Below are 20923 nucleotides of genomic sequence, written 5' to 3' on the forward strand. Positions count from 1 at the left end.
TTCAAGCTACAGAGGTTAAAATTAAAGCCTGAAGGTATTAGCAAGACCTTTAAGTGTGAGCGTGACCGGGACAACTGATTGGGAGCTAATAAATACAATTATCCATCAATAATTAGCTCACCGTAGAGCTTTGCAGACAGGAGATAAAAGAAGTGCCTTTTCCTTAAGGCTCCGGTTTCTGGCATTTAAGACTCCTGCCCAGCATAGAAATCACATGTTATGTCTGAAAAGTAACAGTTTTGTAAAATCTAGTTACGCCCATTTGCCCTTTTTAAAAGAAATGTCCATTGAACGTAAAATGTTCTTGTGACATTTGAAAACGTAACGGCTAAAACTGACATTTATCTTTACAACCTAACACAAGATCCAATATCAATAAAACTATAAAAAAGGGATCACTTCGAGGCACTCTTGTAGTTTATGAATGGATGTGGAGTGTATCTGCACTCATTACAGCTGGTATTGATGTGTGGATTACAGCAGTGTCACTGTGCAATCAAATATCAAGTCTTCTTGATAGTCTAATAACAGTACAAATCTTTGCTTACAAGACTCACAGCCCCTATAATTATGTAACCTTAGACAAGTCAAAGGTGTGCAAATGTTCATTTATGAGGGTCACATGGCAAAATACTTTTTGATATAGAGAGAGATCTCATATCAGACATTAATGTACGGTATGTGTGTGTGAGCAGAGGAATTAATTTAGTTGTAGAACCGGGTTCAGGTCAGGTAACCCAGCTTCTATTGTCAAGGTGTCCTGAGATTTACAAACGTCCAAAGAAATAAATGAAGCAATGCCGAGATGTAATCTGGCTCCGCTTAGGTTGCAGCGATCCTGTTCTCCTCATTTTCCCTGTATAACCACGACTATTCTTTTTTGTAAAGAAGGACACATATGAGAAGCTCAGAGTCTGAACCTGATTAAAAGAATGCTCTGTATGTGGAGGTGGCTTCAGGCCTTAATTAAAGGGCTGAGTGTGTGTGTGTGTGCGTGTGTCTGACTCAGCACTTTGCAGTAATACCTTGTAAGCTCAGTTTCCAACACTGTGAGCCCCAACTCAGTCCAACATGTGCATTAACACTTCTCCTATCTTCCCTAAGAACAAACGTCTATGTGTGTGTGTGTGTGTGTGTGTGTGTGTGTGTGTGTGTGTGTGTGTGTCCACACTTTCCAGACTCATCACCACTACCTCAGACTTCTTAGCAGACGCGGTGCTTTGGCTCTCGATGGTAAGGCTGAGTTTCAGTCTTCAGACTTAACTTTGACGAACCTGCCAGTCACCTTGGACTGAAATCAGATGTCTGGCCACTTTCACAACCTGTAAGTATAATCTGAGCAAATTCCAGCTTTAATTGTCAACACACATATCCATTAAAATGTTTTATATAGCAGTTTTTTTCAGACATCCTTCAATAACAATGTGATGGTATTTTATGCCTTTATGTGGGATTACATGCTCATAACATAAATAAATTAAAATTAAAACTACATCTACAACACAGGCTTAGTGATATTTTTGTATTGGCAGTTTTATAAAGAAAAGAAAAACAAAATCTTAATGACGTGCTGATTCTCAGGATGATTCTGGGAATATGGATTTTCTTGTTTCTGTTATTTGTCTTTGATATGTATTTATGATTTATTTATGATATGGACATCAGGTACAATTTTAATCTTTGTCAAGTGTGACTCACAGTGAATCTTAAACTATGAGTTAAGCTGTAAGCTTTCCTCTGTGTGGTTCATTTTTTTCTCCAAATCTGTCCTTTCATTTGGCCTCAGTTTTTAATCTCTACAAAAATGACAATTTATGGTGTGTATTTTGCCAAAATGGAAACTTGAATTTGTGGATCTGGCTGGCAAGAGAGACAGTTTTCTAATCCTAATACCACCCTGCACAAGTAAAAAGAGGCATTGAGGCGTGAACCTTGATACTGTGAAGATGTACAGTGCAGTCCGTAAGTAATTTGCACAGTTACTTTACTGCAAGATTTGAAACTAAACGATTACAAAGGGATACAGTGAGTGCTGATTTATCCGCGTTATGGGTCTGAGGTTATTCAGATTTGAAATAAGGTGCAGCACTCACAGCCTTTTGAATTGTAGACCTGTAATTATGAAATACAGTTACCACACCAGTTATTCTGGGTATAAACACCCTCAGAGCTGCTTAAAATCTAATTTGACTCTCATAATTTAGTTTTCATTTCAAAGCTAATATGCAGCATCCAACAAAACAAGTCCTTACAGACTGCAGTATGTACTGTGGTTGTTTGACAGTGAACGTTATAGAAAAATGATTCATGCTGGGTTTCTGTGCTGGCAGCAGGTGGGGCTATTTTCTAACCGAACACCTGGATATACTGTATTGCAGTACAGGATCAAGATAAAGTATATCATAATATGTGCATTTAAAAAAAATCTGCCATAAACAGAAAATGCTCTCTCATAAATGTTTATTTTGGTGTACAGAATCATACATAATGCAGATGCAAACACTAATTGTGTCATTGCACACAGATGCAGTCACAACAGTGTAATCACAAGTTCAAACTCTATAATGATGGCACATGTTGTTTATATTGATTGCGAACTGAGTGATTCAATGTTTTCTTTATTTTTGTGTTAAGCCTATGAGGAACACTACATTGACTTTGAAGATATTGACCGTAAGAAAATATAATGCACCATTATGTTAAAATACACTGACATGCAAAATTATTTTTCACACAGTATCACAATAACTGGTTATAGATATATACAAATAGAGCAAGACACTCCTTTTCTGGTCTGATGTACTGCTTCTTGGAGCAGAACAGACTCATTCTTTCTCCCGAATACTGTATCAACAGGCTTTTCTATTTCACTACTTCAAGATCTTTCAAAAGTAATAAAAAGAAAAAGTTAATTAGTGTGATGGAATTGTGTAAATGTGAAATCAGTGTGCAATATGTGTGTTTGCTCTTTAGGTTCAGCTTTGCTGTCTCAGAGCTGTGATGAGATCCTGCAGAGGCTCGGTGTCCTCCGGCTCCAGCAAGGCGTGCTGCCGGCAAAAGAGTGTGAGGTGTGTGAAGAGTGTGTTGAGTTGTGGGTGCAGGCCCAGCGCCAGTGTCTCTCTGTAGTGAGACCAGTAAATGTGAGCCAGAGTCCTAAAGAACAGCAAAAACACCTTCTGGACCAGAAAGATGAAGCCTGTTGGAAACACTGAACCTGAAAAAGAAGGAAGAGATAATGGCTTTCAGGAATTTAGAATATGATGAAGAACAATGCATAATATAGCACATAAATTAAATTCTCTTTTACCTGCTTTTGTGGGGAACACATCTTCATCAGTCAGTAGCTCCTGAATGTATGACATGGCATAGTCAAAGTAAAGCGGGGCAGAGCACTTCAGCTTCCTGCCGTGGTCATCGGTCCACACATACACCCTGCCAAACATCAGCACACACAGTCATTATGATATAACATGCTGTGGTTTGAGACTTTCAAAGAAACTCTGTAAGTGTCTTCATGGTCAAAAAGGATTTTTCACTAGCATGGACTTTTTCTTAGCCCACAACCTCAGATTATTTATTTTCAGTTACAACTTGTAAACATCCCTTGAGGAAACGTGTCAGCATATGTGACAGCTCTCTCTGGAGTAACCAAAGGCTTTATACATATTTTAGTTTATACATGGAGTACTACTTCTTCTAATTCTACACAAGACCCTAAGGACTTTGATATGGAAAAATGGGTGGTCCCCTTAAAAGAATGGTGGGTCATGCTGTAAAATGAAATAGTGCTCCAAAAAGCATTGCAAACTAAATTCAACAGCTTTTATCTTTTTAGACAAACACTAGTGGTTACTCCTCAAACTGCACTGCCAAACATTTTTATGGTTTTGGGAGGATCATTTTAGTAGAAAACGGTAGGCGCTCCATACACCTACAAGCATGTGCACAAGCATTACAAACGTGAGGTTTTCACAACAGGTACCCTTTAAAGTATATGCATGACATGATACGATGATATGAAAGTGATAAAATATGAGCAGCATTATGCTCGGTTCTTACGTGTTGCCTGGTCCACAGGCAGTTGGGCAGGTGGATGGGGTGCAGAACTCAGACAGTGCACTAGAGAATAGGTTTATATGCTTGAAAAATGCCACCGCTGAAATAAATAAATAAGAAAATCACACCTTGGAAAGATATATCTCTGTTTAGTTGCAATATGTTGGGAAGACTGAGAAGCAGAAGAAAGAGGAGAAACACTCCAAACTCAGCAGTGTTTTATGGGGTCTACTCACTATTGCTGGCAAGCCACTCTGCCTTGTCGACGCCAGGTGGCAGCGCAGTGAGGGCAAACATGTCTGTGTGTGTGATCAGCTGGCACACATACTGCTGCTGCAGATATGGTCGCTCCTCCAGATTATTGTTATTAATTCCCCTTGGGAGGAGACAGTGCAGAGTTAATGAGGCAGAGACAGAAATGGGAAGACAGAGAGACAGAAAATACTGCTGTGTTAAACAATCGATAGGTCAGTGGATTAACTACTCCTGCTGCAGGCATTAGATAACCAAATTTTACGCTTTCTCATCTGTCTTTTCCTGTGTCTGGCACACACATATGCAAACACAAACAAACAGTGCTGTTTACGCAGAGACAAAAGTCCAATAAACCTGTAGTTCATTTAATGAAGGCAGTCAGAGCCAGAGTAATTACTGTTAATAAAGCTGAATGCTGTACAGGTCAGGGCTACAAAGCAAGTAAGGCAAAGGACTAACATTGTGCATGATATTGTGCAGAGCTAAGGCCTGCTGACTTTTCTGCATCACTTCATAAAACTAGCCTAGCCTACTGATAGCTACAGTGCTATGTTATCAGTAACTCAGGACTGGCATCTTGGGAACTTGTGATAGAGTATGTGTGCAGGAAGGGAATGATTTTGTTTGCAAATACCATAGTGTACTGGAAAGTTAAACTTGCATGATTTGACTTTATGCAAACAGACATGTGACGCAGGTAGAGTGCTGTGATGACAATCATTGCTCCAGTCTGTCTGTTTGATAGCTGGGATGTTTTTAAGGTGGGAATTGCTTTCGATTACAGTGAATATGTCAACGTGTACTGGAATCCAGCAGCTGCCACATGCAGTTTTTAGATGTCTACACACACAGCAGCTGAGAGTTTACTCAGTGTGACCTTGCCTAATGTGATAAGGGAAACACAGTGCTCACCATGGGGTTTCACTCCCCATTGAGTGTCTGTATGTGGACAGGAAGAGTTAGTGTAATGGTCTAAACAACAGGTCTTTGTCCAAACTAAAGGTCAGAGGAGGTAGAGAGGGAAGAATAGTGACAGGGAAAAATGTAAACATTAGGTACAGAATTGCAAATCTTAGCTCCACTTCTATAATGTACACAGGAACTTCTTTTGTTAACATCCTGTTCTGTTCAAGCTTCATGGTGTTAACTCAATCACCGCCTCTTGGCTACCAGTTGTCAGCACACTAACACAAGCTACCCGGAGCTTCTTGAAATGGTCTGTTTGTGTGTAAACAGCACACTCCTCTGTGACCCTGCTCTCCAGCTCCTGGCCATCTGTTTAACTTTACCTCTGCCGTGTGGGTGAAATCAACTGTTGTCTTAAACGGAGCCAGCTAGCTCTAGAAGATTCATCCTGGAGCAAATATTTGCTTAGAAACTGTACTTCTTACCTCATCTTTAAACAAACTGCTCCTAAACATGTGTTCCCGCTGTTAAAAGGAACCCACCTTCACTGATGCCATCACACAAATATTTAACTCTCTCACACACACACACACACACACACACACACACACACACACACACACACACACACACACACACACACACACACACACACACACACACACACACACACACACACACACACGACACACACAAACTTATATGGAGAACATTCCTCGAGTAAACCATGTGCGGCCAGCTTTCCAGTCATGTTTCCTCCAAACTATCCACTACTATAAAAACATCTTCCCTTTCTGTACGTTCATTTCTTTTGTTTTTGACTGAAAGAGTGACTTTAGGAAGATGGAACAAAAACAATCCAAGGTTTTTTTTTTCCCAGACAGGAAGCTGAAACCTGAGTATAAGTGCAAGGCTGATATAGAAAGTGAAGAGTAAAGAACTTAAACTCACAGTTTGTCACTGCTGAAGTCAGGAGGCTGAAGACTCTTCTTGTCTGTCTTCGTAGCCGAGGGGTAACTATGACAACCCCCCATGGCGTAAAGCTAAGAGCAGAGCTGTTTGTCGTGCAAGCCCCACTTTTCCATCCCAAACATACTAACCCACACACTTCTTCTACACACTTCAGGCAGCATATGGGAACAGCTGCTCCAGCACAAACATCTCTCAGCTCAGTGAATCCATACAGCTGACTCACACACTACACTAAGGTCTCTAACAACACAAAAAAAGAGTAGTCCAGGAGTTGAGGGTTGTCTCCTCTGTAGAAAGTGAAGATCTCTTCCTCTTTTTGGCTCCAGTGATCCAGTGTCAGTGAGTATATGTCTCCTTTGTCTGGAGTCCCACACCCCACAGGCTCCTCCTCTCCCAGCTCTGAGCGGACTGGCAGGTTTATCCACAACCCATTAAAGTAAAAAACACAACTCCGCCTTCTTCCCCTTTTCCACCCACTGCATGCACAATCTCTCCTCCATATTTATGCTCTCCCTACAGAGGGAGCAGTCTAGTGCATATGACAAATTGAAGGTGTGTTTCCCTCTGTGGAGGTGGAAAGAGATTAAAAAAGAAGGCAGGGAGAGGAGTACAAAGAGGAGCTGGAGCAGCAGCAGGTGTGTTCAGTTTCTGTGCTCCACTTCTAAACTAAAGAGGAATGTGAGGACATATATGATGTAGTAGTGTAGAAAAGTGAACATGAGAAGTGTGTGAGGCAAAAAAGAAGGGTCTTCAGCCCCCCCCCCCCCACTGTTACAGGAGCTGTTTTCAACTCACAGCACAGTCAGATTTATGTGACAGACAGGGTTATGTTTGCACTGCAGGGAGATGGTGTAGCATTAATTGCCAATGAGGCAACATAATCCACTAACTCACCTGCCCCTAAGGTAAACATATTTGCACTTCTATAAACAAAGTCCTGCTCTATCTCTGTCCTTGTGTTTGGACTGTGTGTGTTTGTGTTACTGCAGGCTGTAGGTAAACGTGAGACAAAAACAGGCTCATGCTTCTTTTTGGTCTGACATATTTATTAGGTTCATATCTGAATGTACAAGCTAAATTGACAACAGGAAACAGACACAATACTCCCTAAAAAAAGAAAAGAAAAATAAAACACCAGCATCAGTCCACTTTACGAAGAAAGGTTATTTACAACACGGCTGCCTTCTCGCACCATCCTCCCCATACCACACACGTACACAGATGTAATCGGCTTTAACGTGGGAAAGATTTAAAGTTTCGTAACAGACAATGCAATGAAGTAACAATTGAACACCCATTGTCTCCTAAAGTTTTGGGCCTCCACTGTAATACACGTACCTAATGTATGAATGAGGCTAATGTGCAAACTTAACGGCACTTAAAGATGACTGTACCTAATGCCATTATGCATAACATACCACCATACCCGTAGCTACACTGCACACACACACCACAGTCACACACAGCGGAACACAAAGGTAAGGGTCAGACGCAGTGCTAGGTTTGGCGAAAGACGGGTTGACATATTCTGACCCTGTACACACCCTGACAAAAAACAGCCCTGTTTTTCTCCTCTAACATAAAGAAATGCTGGCTCTCAGTGCAGCTCCACTCAAACAGCTCATTATGCTGAATGGATAAAAGCTAAATAACTAAGATAAATCTTCAAAGTCTTTCTGCAGCATGTGGAATCTTCTCCTAACCGCCAAAAATCTTCATCACATGAGTTAAACAGCATCAGAGAGGGATGAAACAAAGACTGCTTCAGATAAATCTAAAAACTGTGACACCATTGCAAGAAAGGAGGCTACTTCACAGATATTAAACCCAGCTGTACCACTGGTGGGAAGACACACTTTGGCAGAAAGCATTGAAGAAAAACTACTGAAGTATCTACAGAATTCACTCGTCAAGTCAAACATTCCCACCTCTTTGAGTGGGGAATAATGTGCACCACCAAACAAAAAGTGCTTCTTGAAAAAAGTGCTTTTTAAAATAAATACAACAATCTATGCAAATAGTTTCATAGGCATATATGCAATAAAGTCAACTCCTGCCTTGAGAAAGAGAGACGAGGAGGAAGATAAAGTAAAGCATGACTGTCCGCCACACTTAAAGAAAAAAGGTTATTAAGACTTGGGTTCTGTTTGTGTCATTTTTTGCCATAATGTTTATCCGTTATGATTACGTTGTACTCAACAAATGTGAACAACATGAATAAATTATCAAACTGACTTTAAACAAGCCTGCCGTAAAGTCAGATTACCTGAACAACTTTATTTTTGAGGCATGTTGTTATGGCCACTGTTTTCATATGAATTCATCTGAAGTATTTCATTGATTACACATTTGTTCAGCTTTAGTTAATAACAATCCTATACATAGGAAAAGTTATACACACACATTATGTGATACATGTTAAAACAATGGTTTTGGTCTTATTTTAAAGTTAACCATTGTGCTTTCTTCTTATCACGATTGGTATATTTTGTAAAACTGATGAAGGAAAACAACGCCCAAGTTCTAATAAACCATAAATATCCTTAAAGTAAATAATACATACAGCAGAGTACCGACACACATTCACGCACACTTCCAAACTTCCCTTTAGGAAGCATTTATCAGAGGAGCAGGAACTGATGCTGGGGTATCAACCGAAACACAGACATCATTATTGCCTCATTTCAACAGTACAACATACACACATACAATACATACGTTGCAACCTGCAAATCAATCGCCTTCCCATACATTGGATTTATTCCAAAAATAGATATAATGTTTATATATACTGTTTACATTTATATTACGTTAACATATTACCAAGAATAGCCACAACCTAATACAGGTTCAAATTTCACAATATTACATTTAAACAGCTCTGAGGGTGATATGAGTTGGTATGTGCACGTCACTGAGCTTTTTTTTGCATGTGTGAATAGATTTGGTAATACATGTGCGTATGGCACTGTGTGTTACAGAGGTGTGCTATCTTTGTATCTGCATACCTCTCCTTTGACCTGAGAATGCACTCTGTACCACAACTGTAACACACATATACACACATGAATACAACAGCACACACACTTCTAATCTATACAAGTCAGTCAGAGGTTTGAGGAGGCAGTGACATGTGAGGGGCTAAAATCTGATTCTCCGAATTAATAAAGAGAGCTTTTATATTACACTTGATCAAAGCAAAGACATGTGACTTTGGATTGAGAAATGATTTAGAGAGCACGTATGAAAAGTATCATCACTCACACATTTGCAATAATGAAATATCTGCCTGGCATTAATTCCATAATGCTGAAGAAAGAAAATGAAAGCAAGCTTTGTTAGCATCTTGGCTTTTGTAATCCTGGCTGATTATCTGTATACAGTTTTCCTTACTAAAGTGTAAACGGTTAACGGTCTCTAAACTGTGATCTGGTGTCCAGAGAGCAGACATGCTAAAACATTCTGAAATTTGATGCTGAATTTAATATAGGTAACATTTCAGACTACATCTGTCTCTCCAACACTACTAAAGGTAAAAGTCTCTCCCCCCGGCTTCAAGCGGAAAATAACATTTTGTTAAATATGTCATATGCAACAGAATTTGGAGAGTCATGTATGATGAGATGCTCTTAAAAATGGATTCCTTTTTGAAGCGGTTCAGGTAAAATGATATCATGAAGGTACAGGAAAGATCAGTGGTCTTTTGAGGGAATATGTGTTGTATCAGCATACACACTGGAGAGGGCTGTTTGACCTCACACCGAGCTTCTCCCACTCTTCAGACACAAAAAGGGCCATTGGAAGGCTGCTAACAGGAAGCAAAGGTGGCATTGTTGAATGTTGAATGGACAGTTATGAAGCGTGTGAGTGAGTGTTAGTGTGTGTGTGTGTGTGTGTGTGCATCCTTAGGCCGGTCCATTAGCAGAGGGCTGCGTCTCTCTGTAAGGTAAATACAGACACAAAGTTGTGATGATTATGATTTAAAGAAAGGACTTTTTTAATTTTTTTTACATATCTCCCATGGATACATCTGCCACCACCCAGAAACAATCTAGGTGAACATTATGGAAATAGATTCAAGGATAATTTGTGATTGTTTGTATCAATCTATATATGGATTTATACTACCTAAGAAAAGCAAGATAAAACAAAATGACGATTAGGGGAATTTACATACATTTGGTGTAAGACCTTTAAAGTGCTGAAAATAAGGGACTACCATTTTAAAGAAAAAAGACTGTCACTGAAAATAATCCATAAAACACAAGCCACAAGCAATAGTTTGAAAACAAACGCACACTTACTCACACTTACTGTGTGACAGCAGCTGACTGGTTAATTGGACTGGCGGGAGTTGGATTGGGACAGTCTCCGTGTTTTTCTCCCTTTCCGATTTCTTTCTCATCGCCTTTCCCCTTGTCTTTGATCGAGAGTCCCTCCAGTGGCACCTTATCTGCTTCGCTGCAAAAAAAAAAAAAAAAGCTGTTACTGATTAAAGGCATCGCTCAGGAGCCAGTTGAGCTCACAATGTAAAGAACTAACTGCAGATGGTACTTTTTTTCTCTTGGCAAATTTTCACAACAGTTGTCTGCTTTCAGCTGTCCACACAGGCCATAACCATGCCCAGTGCAGCAACACGAGATCCACTCTGCTATTTCTTCCAACATAGATGGCTGTGACCGACCAACATCAAAGGGAGTTAGTGCACACAGTTGCGGAGGATTTGTGCTAACTTGCTTACTCTGAAAATCCAATTGGGAGTTATTTCATTGTAGCATGCTTGTGGGTGAACTGTTTGTTAGTAATTTGCTAATGTACTGATTTGTTAGAGTGATGATAAGCTGGATTGGTAGCAACCTTTGTCTAAAGCGTGCTATCTGACATACTGTTAGTAGTTATAAAACACTACACTGCTCTCATCTTTTTATGTAATTTCACGAGATAACAGGCCACCATGTGTTCTCTCAGATGGAGACTGGACTGTTTCATGCCGAGGGTCAGCATCTGAAATGACAGATTCATTGTGAGAACATGGAATGAGCAGGGAGTGACGTCCTGTAGATGTTCTACAAGCCTCTAGTTGTGGGTTAGTACATTTTTGTGATGGATTAGGCTTGTCCTGACTCAAGGCAAGGAATTGTTAAATCACGTCCTGGCAAATGCAACGAGCAGACAAAAAAACAAGTGGCTCATCTGTGCTCGTGATGGCCTTTAAGTCCTTCATACAACTTCAGGAACACATTCCGCACCCCAGAGCAAAGGACCTCAAACATACCGTCTGACTGCTGGTCTGAATACTCTGGAGTCAAGAGGAGATGAGAAAGGAGGGAACAGACAGGAGGAGGGCAATATCAGAAGAACAACAGAAGGTGGAAGTAATAATGTGCAGAAAAAAGTTGGTAGAGAAAGGGAAAAGCCATTGGAGGCAAGGAGACACACTGCACAATTAAGGACAGAGCAGCTGCACATTATTTGTGTGTGAGCATGTCTACCTGCTGAAGACTGCCCTTTCATTTTTGGTGTCCACGGTGAGCCGAATTGTCTCCTTGCCAGCGCCCGTGGTGATGGTCTCTGTGGTGACGGTCTCGCTGGTTACCAACCCTTTCTTGCCTTCTTCGTCTTCACTGTCAGAGTTGCTGGAGGAAGAGCTGTCCGATGCCACTAGTGGAGCTTTTCTCGCCACACACACACTCCATACACATGCTGCACAGAGGGAAGGAAATCATCTGACTTTACTATTGATGTATGCAGAGTTCACCTCTTCACAATAAGTGAGAGGCATTAGTAGTTCCACAAAGGTTTGGCTCATATTACTTTAAGATTCCGATAATATATCTGAATCTCCGCAGAGTTTACCAGTCTTGGTTTCTGATGCCAGATAAATATGTATTATTTATATAAATAAATATGTTCTGAAATTGTGATTTTTTTTTACAAATGATGTGTTTTACTCTGAGATGCCCAGTGTAGTTAAACGTGCCATGCTGCAGCAACTTACGGTTCTGGTTGGGTTTAGTGTTGCCTGATCCGCTGAGCTCAGAGTCCACAGGAGAGCTGCACCTGGGGCCTGTTTCAGAGCTGGGGAGATACAGTAAGTCACAAAAATGGGAAAACCTGCTGAAAATTCAGTACAACTGGAAGAAGACACTAAGCCATTTTATTTCTAAGTGTGTATTCATCCCCATTATAAGTGTGTCTTTTTTTTTGTTGAATATTTGAAGTCAAAACTATTATCCAGCTTTTTTTATAATGCCTCAATGTGTTTTTGTGTGTTTACTGAAAGGGAAATGCAAAACATTATTAGCTTACATATTATGAAAAGACTTTACTCGAAACAGGGCTTTGGGATGTAATATCTCAAATGAGTTCCTATTGATGAGGACTCACCAACAGAAAGGCTGGAAGTCAGTGAACTTGGCCCATCCTTTCTCCTCTCCCTCTGTGGCAGTTGGTTTGGAGTCTGGAGTGTCCCAAGCAGAAAAGCCCACTCCTGCTGCAGGAGCCTTTGAGTTCACCTCCCCAAAGTCTGCTACCCAGCCGGTGTCTGAGTGGGAAGATCACAAGAGAGTTTCCATGAGAACTATGCTCAAAAACTCCTTTAGCCCCGAAAGTGCGTGGCAAAACAATTATTCATTACTACAGGATAAAATATTTCTCACTCTTTGTTGTGTCAGTTGCCAAGCTTGAGAAGGGATCCAGGTCATCTTTAGGATCCTCCTCCTCCTCAGAGTCTGAGCCTGCTGCTCTGTCAGAGGCATCGGTGCCAGTAGCTGTCGTCCTATCACAATCTTTACTGGCTGCTGGGCCTGGGCCCTGGGATGACCGTGACCCACCGAACCTTAAGTGGAACAAAAACATTTTTTTTTGATTGAGCGAGGACAATACATTCACAACTTTAAGCCTAATGCTGAAACAGCATGCATATCAGTGATAGCTGGATTGACTGTTTATCTACCTGTTACGGGACTTGGTTTGTGTTGCAAAGTTGATCCCTTTCTCCTCCCAAATGTCTTCTTCATCATCATCAAATGGCTGAATTCTCTCCTTTGAGCAAGACTCAAACACAGCTGTATTAGCCTGCAAAGAATGGTGGTCATACCAAACATGTTAAGTTTAAATCAGTGTACATCAATACTCTGCATAACAAGTGTTAAAATGATGGTTACATAAAACCCAAGTGGGGTATGTGTTAGGTAGTTTCCTTAATGCATCTTTATGAATTACTGAAGAAATACTGGGGCCCAATCATTACGGAAATACAGAACACACTGAGAGTACCTTTGTGTAAATAATACAAATAAACTCACAGAGTCCTGGCCTGCATCGATGTTGATATTGATCTCTGCAATTCGGTCAAACGTTGCTCTGCCGTAAAGAGTAGACATTACTAAATTGACACACAATAACAGCAGTTCACTGTGAGACCTTGGGGCCCTTTAGATCATTTACCCGATGCTGTCGTCATGATCTGTAAACTCCTCATCATTGAAGCCAAACTGATCCACAAAGTTAGCTGTCATCTGCTGGATCTGGTAGTCTGAAAAAGCCTAAACACACAATTTTATAGGAGTTTAGACTAACATCCCAGATAACTTCAATATCATTGTGTGTGTGTGTGTGTGTGTGTGTGTGTGTGTGTGTGTGTGTGTGTGTGTGTGTGTGTGTGTGTGTGTGTGTGTGTATACCTGCTGTAGTGTCAGTTCTTTAGGGAAGGGGCTCTCCATATCATCCTCTGAGGAAGGCCGTGGGTTTCCAGTGCCAACCTGGACAAGGAAAAAACAATCAATTTGAAGATTAAGTGGGTGTGTTGTTACAAACAGCTATTATTTACTGCTGATCAAATGTTGTGTCTTTACCAGGTCTATGGTGTTCTTCCTATTAGTTTCCGACAGGGTGTGGTCCACAAAGGTTTCCCAGCGCCCTCTGTAGTCCTCTGGCAGCTCTACATCCCAAAACACCAAAACAGCAGGATTAAGTATCCAAAATTCAAGTAGAGTGGCAGTTCATTAAATCCCTTCTTTCTTTTCCATAAGCATATGAGTGCATATGTCCACAGTACACACACCTGTGATGAGGCTACTAATCTGTGTGTGAACTGGGCCCTTCTCTAGATTGTGGACTACTGTGTTGGCAATCCTGGTCAGATGTCCCATGTAACCTCTTCTCATACCACCTTCAGACCTGAATGAAAAAATAAAGCATTTCAGAAACTCCATAGGTGAACTACCTGCCAGCAAAATCAACATCATGCCCTTAAGATTCTTACTGTATTTTATCGTTCTCTTCCCAAGCCTCCAGAATCCTCTGCACAAGGTGGCAGTGCTGAAACAACTTGTGAAAGACACAGATAAAGTTAATCAATTGTTATACATCAGAAAGATTCACCGCAGTGGGTGTTCCAGTAGATTAAATGTAATTTAAAGCTACTAGGAAGAACCTTATTTGAATTAGACTTAGTGATCCCTATGGATAAAAGTGGTACTTATCATTTTCAGCAGTATAATTTAACTGGAATCTGAGCCAGCGGCAAAGAAGAAATGGCATATATTCTATTTGCTGATTGTGTCATTTACTTGTGTAGGTCATTTATATACATCAGTAATACATTGAGACTGTTTAAAAACCAGTTAAAAGTTCCTCGTAGTATCTTTAAGCCTCCTGCTTCAAACACAAGCAGAGACACCTACATGAGTCACCATTAGATTGTGTGCAGAGTTTTCAGGGGTGGCTGGAGGTTCAGAAGGTGTATCAGTCAAAGCCTGCTCTTGTGAAACCTCCTGATATGGTTGGAACTTTTCCTGGGATCCCAAACCAGGCTGAAGTCTCATTTCGTGGGCACAGGGCCGGAGGATGGCAGCAACACAAAGCTCTACTTGGAGGTGCAGGAAGTTGTTCCATGTATACTTGAAGAACAAGTCCTGAGAAATGAATATGTAAAAATTGTACATTTAACATTTATCACTTTCTCAACATTGTACTCTGAAAATGCAGCATGTTTGCTCATCTCACCAGAAGCAGGTCCATTGTATTGAGTCGGCAGAGTTCCTGTGCTACGACTGCATGGCTTGCAGAGCTGGTATACAGCAGAGAGGCCACCAGTCTAGCTACGTGCAGACGTGTGTTCCCTAATGGTTCCTCCAGCACACCTAGAGTGGTCAGCATGGGACTTCGCTGCAAGTGCACATAACATAACAATAAGAATCTAAAAGTTTAGTGGAGTTTTGTGAAAGAGAGGTAACAAATGTACAGCAAATATAATCTAAGAGGAGAAAAGGGCAACATGGCCAAAATGAGAACATCCTTGTTATTTAAAGCATGTTCAAAAAGGATGGCATATCATATTAAGTGTTATCTTATACTATAACAGCCATCTTAAGGAGCTATAAATGATTATATCTATGGTTACGTACCTTGGGTGGCTCCAGAAGTAGCTGGTGGAAGTGTTTCAGGTGTGGTTGGATGGCCAACAAAATACTGCTGTTAACAGTGTAGCTTCTCTCAAATCCCTGAGCATCCATTACACCATCCACCCTGTCATGAAAAAACAGACCAAACACATATCAAAAACAGGAAATGGATAGATAGATCATTTATTAAATGGTCACACAAGACAGATGAGACTAACTTCACCAGGCCTGGGTTTTCCAAATGAAAAAAACAAATATTCTTATAAATACTGTAATCTATAACTGTTTAAAAAATGCTTAAAAGTCTCACACTCACACAGGCCTCCTGATTTCCAGTAATGTAAGAAGAACTTGAATTCCATTAACGATACAGCCCTCGGTAGTCTCTGCTGTGAACATATTCTGCAGCAACTGCTCCACACACACCTGCCTGTGGAAACACAGTTGATTATGTCATCACCTCCATGTAAAAGAGAGTGCGAGCATCTGTGTGTTTGTTTATTTATCTGTCTGACGTACGACTCCAGCACAGTCAGCAGAGGGTCAGGCTGTGAAATCTCTTGGAGCTGATTGGCCTGGTCTCTGCTCAGACGAATGATGTCGCACAAAGTTTGAGATGCATTGGACTGCCTCTGTGAGGATACAAGTAGGCAATTGAATAGTAGGTAAAGGGGGTATGTAAATGACAGTGATAGTATGTTCCAGCACTGGAATGAGTTACTTATTAATATAAAAATACTGAAATGCCTATCTACCTCTTCATCTCTCTCTGGGTGAATGAGCTCTATGAGTCTCTGGGCTAGCTTCTCTTCATTCAGCCACTGTTGAACAAAGTATAACACATTAAAACAATCTCAGTGTGTAACATGTAAATGTAAAAGTATACATTTTGTCCCATTCTTCACATACAATAAGTGTCTCAAATCGCAGAGGGGGTGGCTCCACACAGCTGATAAGTCTTAGGAGGACATCCATCATGGCTGATGTGTCAATATGCTTCAGGACCAAGGAGAGGAATCCCTCCTTCCGTCGCAGGAAACTAATCACCTGCAAAACAACATGACACAAAAATCATTAGTTAAATATAGTGATATATCTATTTCTATCCATGTATCTATAGGCTAATTCTTCTGTTACCATTTTTAAGAGAAATACAATTTGACAGCTATCTTGGTTGAGAGTAATTTTGGGAACTAAATAACAACAATAACACAAAAACCTAGCTGTCATCTTCTCTCAGTATGCCCTTTGATTTAGCTGTGTGAGTGAGCGCATGTGTTACCTGCTCAGTTTTCCGTGTGATGAGGTTCCCGATTGTCTTGCTGAAGAAAGATGCCAGGAGGGGGTTAAGTGGAGATGGCTGCTCCAGGAAGGCATACAGAGTTTCCAGCAGAGGCTCCTCATTACCCAGCTTATCATTGATTACTCCCACATCAGATGTCAATAGCTCACATGCTATATTTGAGTACCTGTAATAAATGAAGAGAACATGTAAAAGGTGGGTTGAATACTATGCTGCGTAGAAATGGAACAAGTTAAACTCTCCTTTTTTCCCTTAAACATTTATAAAAAGGTTGTACTTATGCTTCTCATTTACACTTGTCAATGATGTTCTTAGTTATTTAAATGTATTGTGTGTCTGTGAATGATCTGTGAGTCTGTCCATCCTTAAACTGTATTGTACACAAAATATCTAGCAGGTAAGTATTGTATTATTCAAAATGCATTGTCAGTGGATAGCTCACATAGTTGGACCAAGAACCTTTGGTTTCTTCAAAAATCTGAGGACACTAAAATTCTCATCTCTACTACAAAATGGCAGGTAAGAGATTTGTCTTAGTGCAGGAACAGCAAAGCACATATTTTCCAGGATACAATACTACATCAGCACATTCTACACAAGCACCTACTTGAAGCGCTTCATCTCCTCTACGCCAGCAGGGGGCTCTGTAGTAATCATACGGACCAAATCCTGCATGCACTGGTCCTGGCACATGAACAGGAGAAGTCTAAAAATCCATAATGATGAAAAAAGAAGCAGTAGTTAGCACCAGCAGGGATTACTGGAAACTGAAATGTAATAATATCATATCGTGCTGATGTGCTAAAGTAAACAATAAACAGACCTCCTGTTCTGGGCCTTGCACTCCTGCAACACATCTTCCTCATCCATGAGCTCACTGAGAGTGACATCCTCCTTATCGAGTAACGCTTCCAGGTGAGAAGATGTGTGCAAGTCAAACTTCCAAAACATGGCTGACGTCACTGGCACATACACTTAGCTGTTGATCAAAAGAGGATGTGACAGGGTGATCAGTACGCTGCAGGAAACATGTTTTAACTGGTTGCTGCAAAGTTATATTTTGTGAAACAATACGATTGCATGTATGTTTGCTCTTACATTTGGACAAGGAGTAGTATCCCCAGACAGAGGTTGCTAAAAAGCTATTGCCTCATTCACATTGCATGGCGTGGAAATCAATCAGGATCAGCAAATTCACACAAATGTAGTAAACACCACCGCTTCACTCAACCTGGAAATGAAAAATTTGAAAATAATAATCAACACATTTTACAGAATTACTTCGAAGATGACTTGCTCTGCCTTCCTTATAGCTTGAAGAAGAGTTTAAGTCAGCACATTTGCAATGACTTTGCTTGCACTCCTCACTGGAGAGAGCAGGAAGCAATGCATCTGCAATTGAATTACCACTGAACATCTGTGTATAAACAATAGTGGGCTTGCTTTGATAATGGCTTCACACATACAGTTACATCAGCTATTGATGACTGCTCTGAGGATAATAACAAAACAAACTCCCTGAAAGAAGACACTCTATAGTTTGGGATTTAAAAAATTGACAAAACAAATGTGTCAGCCAATAAATTGGGTGTGGATTATTGAGGCATGCATTAGCTGACATGTGTTACTACTGAGTGCAAACTTGAGAATGGTGTTACGATGATTAAAGTGAAACACTGGCAGACATGATCTGTCACAGACCAGTGCCTTGGGGGGTTCAGAACATTACATCTCCTTTAACTAAAGTAGACCAGAGACACACCTTAATAAAATCATCAGGCCACTATCTATTGGATTAAACAGATGATCACCATGATTAACATGAAGATGCTTATCCAGCCTGTGTTTGTTAAAATTATGGGCATGATCTTAAATAGGCCTACTGTCAATTCAGAATTCACACACTTTTAGAACATTTGTAACATGCTCACAGGGTAAAATCAAGGTTGATTATAATGCTCATTCGCAAGGCACCATTCAAATTGATTGCATAACAATAACGATCTGTGAGTATGCTGCCCTAGTATACACGTCCCTTTAATAAACATGCTGAGGTTAAACAAACAGGTGTTTTTTATCTCATTAATTCACACTTTCCCCAAAGCTAGATATTTAGTTCCATACAACAACACAACCATGTCAGCTTTAACACAGGCCTTTCTAGCGTCCTATGATCAGCTGGGTACTGTTAGCTAGCAACAGATCTTTATAACAGCAAAGTAACAGTTATATCAGCCTGCATTAAGGTCATCTTATCCAGACCGTTATCTTAATTTAACGCAGTATGAAACTAATCCCAGGTAACCAATCTCCATCAACGCGTTTACAGCTGGTGCATTTCACTTACCCTACATACATGTCGTAAACCAGCCCGCTAGCTGTGTCCTAACCGTGTTGCTAACGTTACCAAAGTATTGAAATACCGGCACCAGTGTGAAAGGATGTTTGTATTAGCTCAAAAGCTAACATTGGTCAGGTACTTATCACGGCTGCGTGGCTAAGTGGGATGATGTCCTCCTGGCTGAGACCGAGCGTTACCGTCCTTCCGACCACTTGATAGTGGGGCAGCTTGCACCGGGGTTATGATAGGTTACTAATGTTTTACTCCCAAAAAGCAAGCAACGTTTACCTTGTATCCATCATATTGTCCGTCGTCATCTACAATCTGAACGGAGACTTGGGCTGTCAGGTCACCCAGAGGCCCATTGCTGGCTGTTCATGACTGACTGCGTTGTTAGCTTGAAGATGCTACCGGTTGCAATGTCATCAACACTGCCGTTACACGGAGGTTAGCCTGCCGAGCGGCGAAGCTGATCTATGGTGTGTTGACAATGTCCAAATTACACTTCGGCAGGCCGGCAACAAAAATATCTGTCAGATTTGCGAATCAAAATGGCGGATACCTAAAACGTAATCAAAAGTTCAGCTGTCCATCAACTGAGTAAACATAGGGACCAACTCTGGGTTTATTTATTGCACCCTGAAATAGTGATGTCAGGAAATTGTGATACTGCAGTAAAATATTCAGATGCATAATTCTCAAACAAAATATTAACATGAAAATATCCAAGTAAAAATTAAAGTAAAATACCTTTAATTTTTTAATTGTGGTAGAGAATATGCAATAACATATTTTTACTTCACAAGAACTTTCTGCCAGTCTGTCAAGTGTTTATGGACTGTCCCAAAGCCCAGGGACCAATCTCAACCTTGAACATTTAGAAATTATTTGCAACATGAACAAAATCAGTAAGTAAAACACATTGCAACCTACTCAAGGATTAGGTAAAAGCCATAGGAAAAGGATATTTTAAACTGGTGTTCATCACCTGGTGTACTGGGGACCCCATGACTCTGCCCCCCCCCCCCCCTCCCCCTTTGCCCCTGTTTCAGGTTACAGGTGTTCACATTAATTATAGTACCATATGTGCATCTGCAGCTGCACTGCTCTGATAATCACACTTATTGAAAAATACAGCATATATTTACTGAAGAGATAATCCCTGAGAGTCCAGGTACTCTTTGTAGGTCAGTGATGAAAGTAGGCTGTGCAGATCATTTACTTATTAAAAAAAAGAAGCAATCCCACAATGTTGAAATAAGAGTAATGCAATTTAAATATAATCAGGAAACGTTTTCTTTAAGCAGAATGGCCCTGTGAGAGTTAAAGGCTATTTATAAAATATGGTATCATAATAATGTATGTTATACATGCAAGCAGTAACATACTTTAATATTTCTGTTGATTTAAGTGTATCACATTTGAAATGCTGAACCTATACTCTGTGGTAGCTCAATTAAAAACAAATACATATTTTACAAACCGATAAGTATGTACACTTTTAATAAAAGTATCTCCTGATGACAGCTGTGATATGTATTATTTAAGTATTTAAAAAAAAAAAAAAGGTAGTGACTTCTTTTCCCCTTACGTTATGTTGCTATTCTAATTGGTAAATAGAAACGTCTAATCATAATGTAACAAGCCGGAAACAGGGGCTTTATGTTGTGATGCAAGTCTGGC

At 40.4% G+C, this 20923-nt stretch overlaps 2 protein-coding genes across 6 annotated transcripts; both read right to left on the reverse strand.

The window, feature by feature from the left end:
* Positions 1–2443: 2443 nt before the first annotated feature.
* Positions 2444–6591, reverse strand: LOC134859064 (MOB kinase activator 2). The gene is made up of 5 exons (XM_063875363.1): positions 6169–6591; positions 4293–4432; positions 4060–4156; positions 3308–3432; positions 2444–3214 (listed from the first exon to the last, which is right to left on the reverse strand). Exons 1-5 carry the CDS (start codon positions 6249–6251, stop codon positions 2976–2978), a joined length of 684 nt encoding a protein of 227 aa, XP_063731433.1. The 5' UTR covers positions 6252–6591; the 3' UTR covers positions 2444–2975.
* Positions 6592–7214: 623 nt separating this feature from the next.
* On the reverse strand, positions 7215–19814 carry ppp6r2b (protein phosphatase 6, regulatory subunit 2b). Of its 5 annotated transcripts, none has more exons than XM_063905590.1 (25): positions 19529–19814; positions 17998–18130; positions 17723–17878; positions 17507–17605; positions 16879–17065; positions 16506–16643; positions 16352–16417; positions 16116–16228; positions 15913–16026; positions 15600–15720; positions 15199–15360; positions 14886–15107; positions 14456–14520; positions 14255–14370; positions 14046–14131; positions 13875–13952; positions 13639–13736; positions 13497–13554; positions 13145–13266; positions 12849–13027; positions 12577–12733; positions 12188–12267; positions 11682–11892; positions 10504–10650; positions 7215–10128 (listed from the first exon to the last, which is right to left on the reverse strand). In XM_063905590.1, exons 3-25 carry the CDS (start codon positions 17848–17850, stop codon positions 10095–10097), a joined length of 2781 nt encoding a protein of 926 aa, XP_063761660.1. In that variant the 5' UTR covers positions 17851–17878; positions 17998–18130; positions 19529–19814; the 3' UTR covers positions 7215–10094. The 5 variants fall into 5 exon arrangements, with proteins under 5 accessions (XP_063761660.1, XP_063761678.1, XP_063761645.1 ...); XM_063905608.1 differs by having other exon boundaries at positions 10494–10650; positions 14877–15107; XM_063905575.1 differs by having other exon boundaries at positions 14877–15107; positions 19529–19813.
* Between the last annotated feature and the right edge of the window lie 1109 nt (positions 19815–20923).

The sequence above is a fragment of the Eleginops maclovinus genome, chromosome 2 (assembly GCF_036324505.1).
Source record: "Eleginops maclovinus isolate JMC-PN-2008 ecotype Puerto Natales chromosome 2, JC_Emac_rtc_rv5, whole genome shotgun sequence".
Taxonomy (NCBI): Eukaryota; Metazoa; Chordata; class Actinopteri; order Perciformes; family Eleginopidae; genus Eleginops; species Eleginops maclovinus.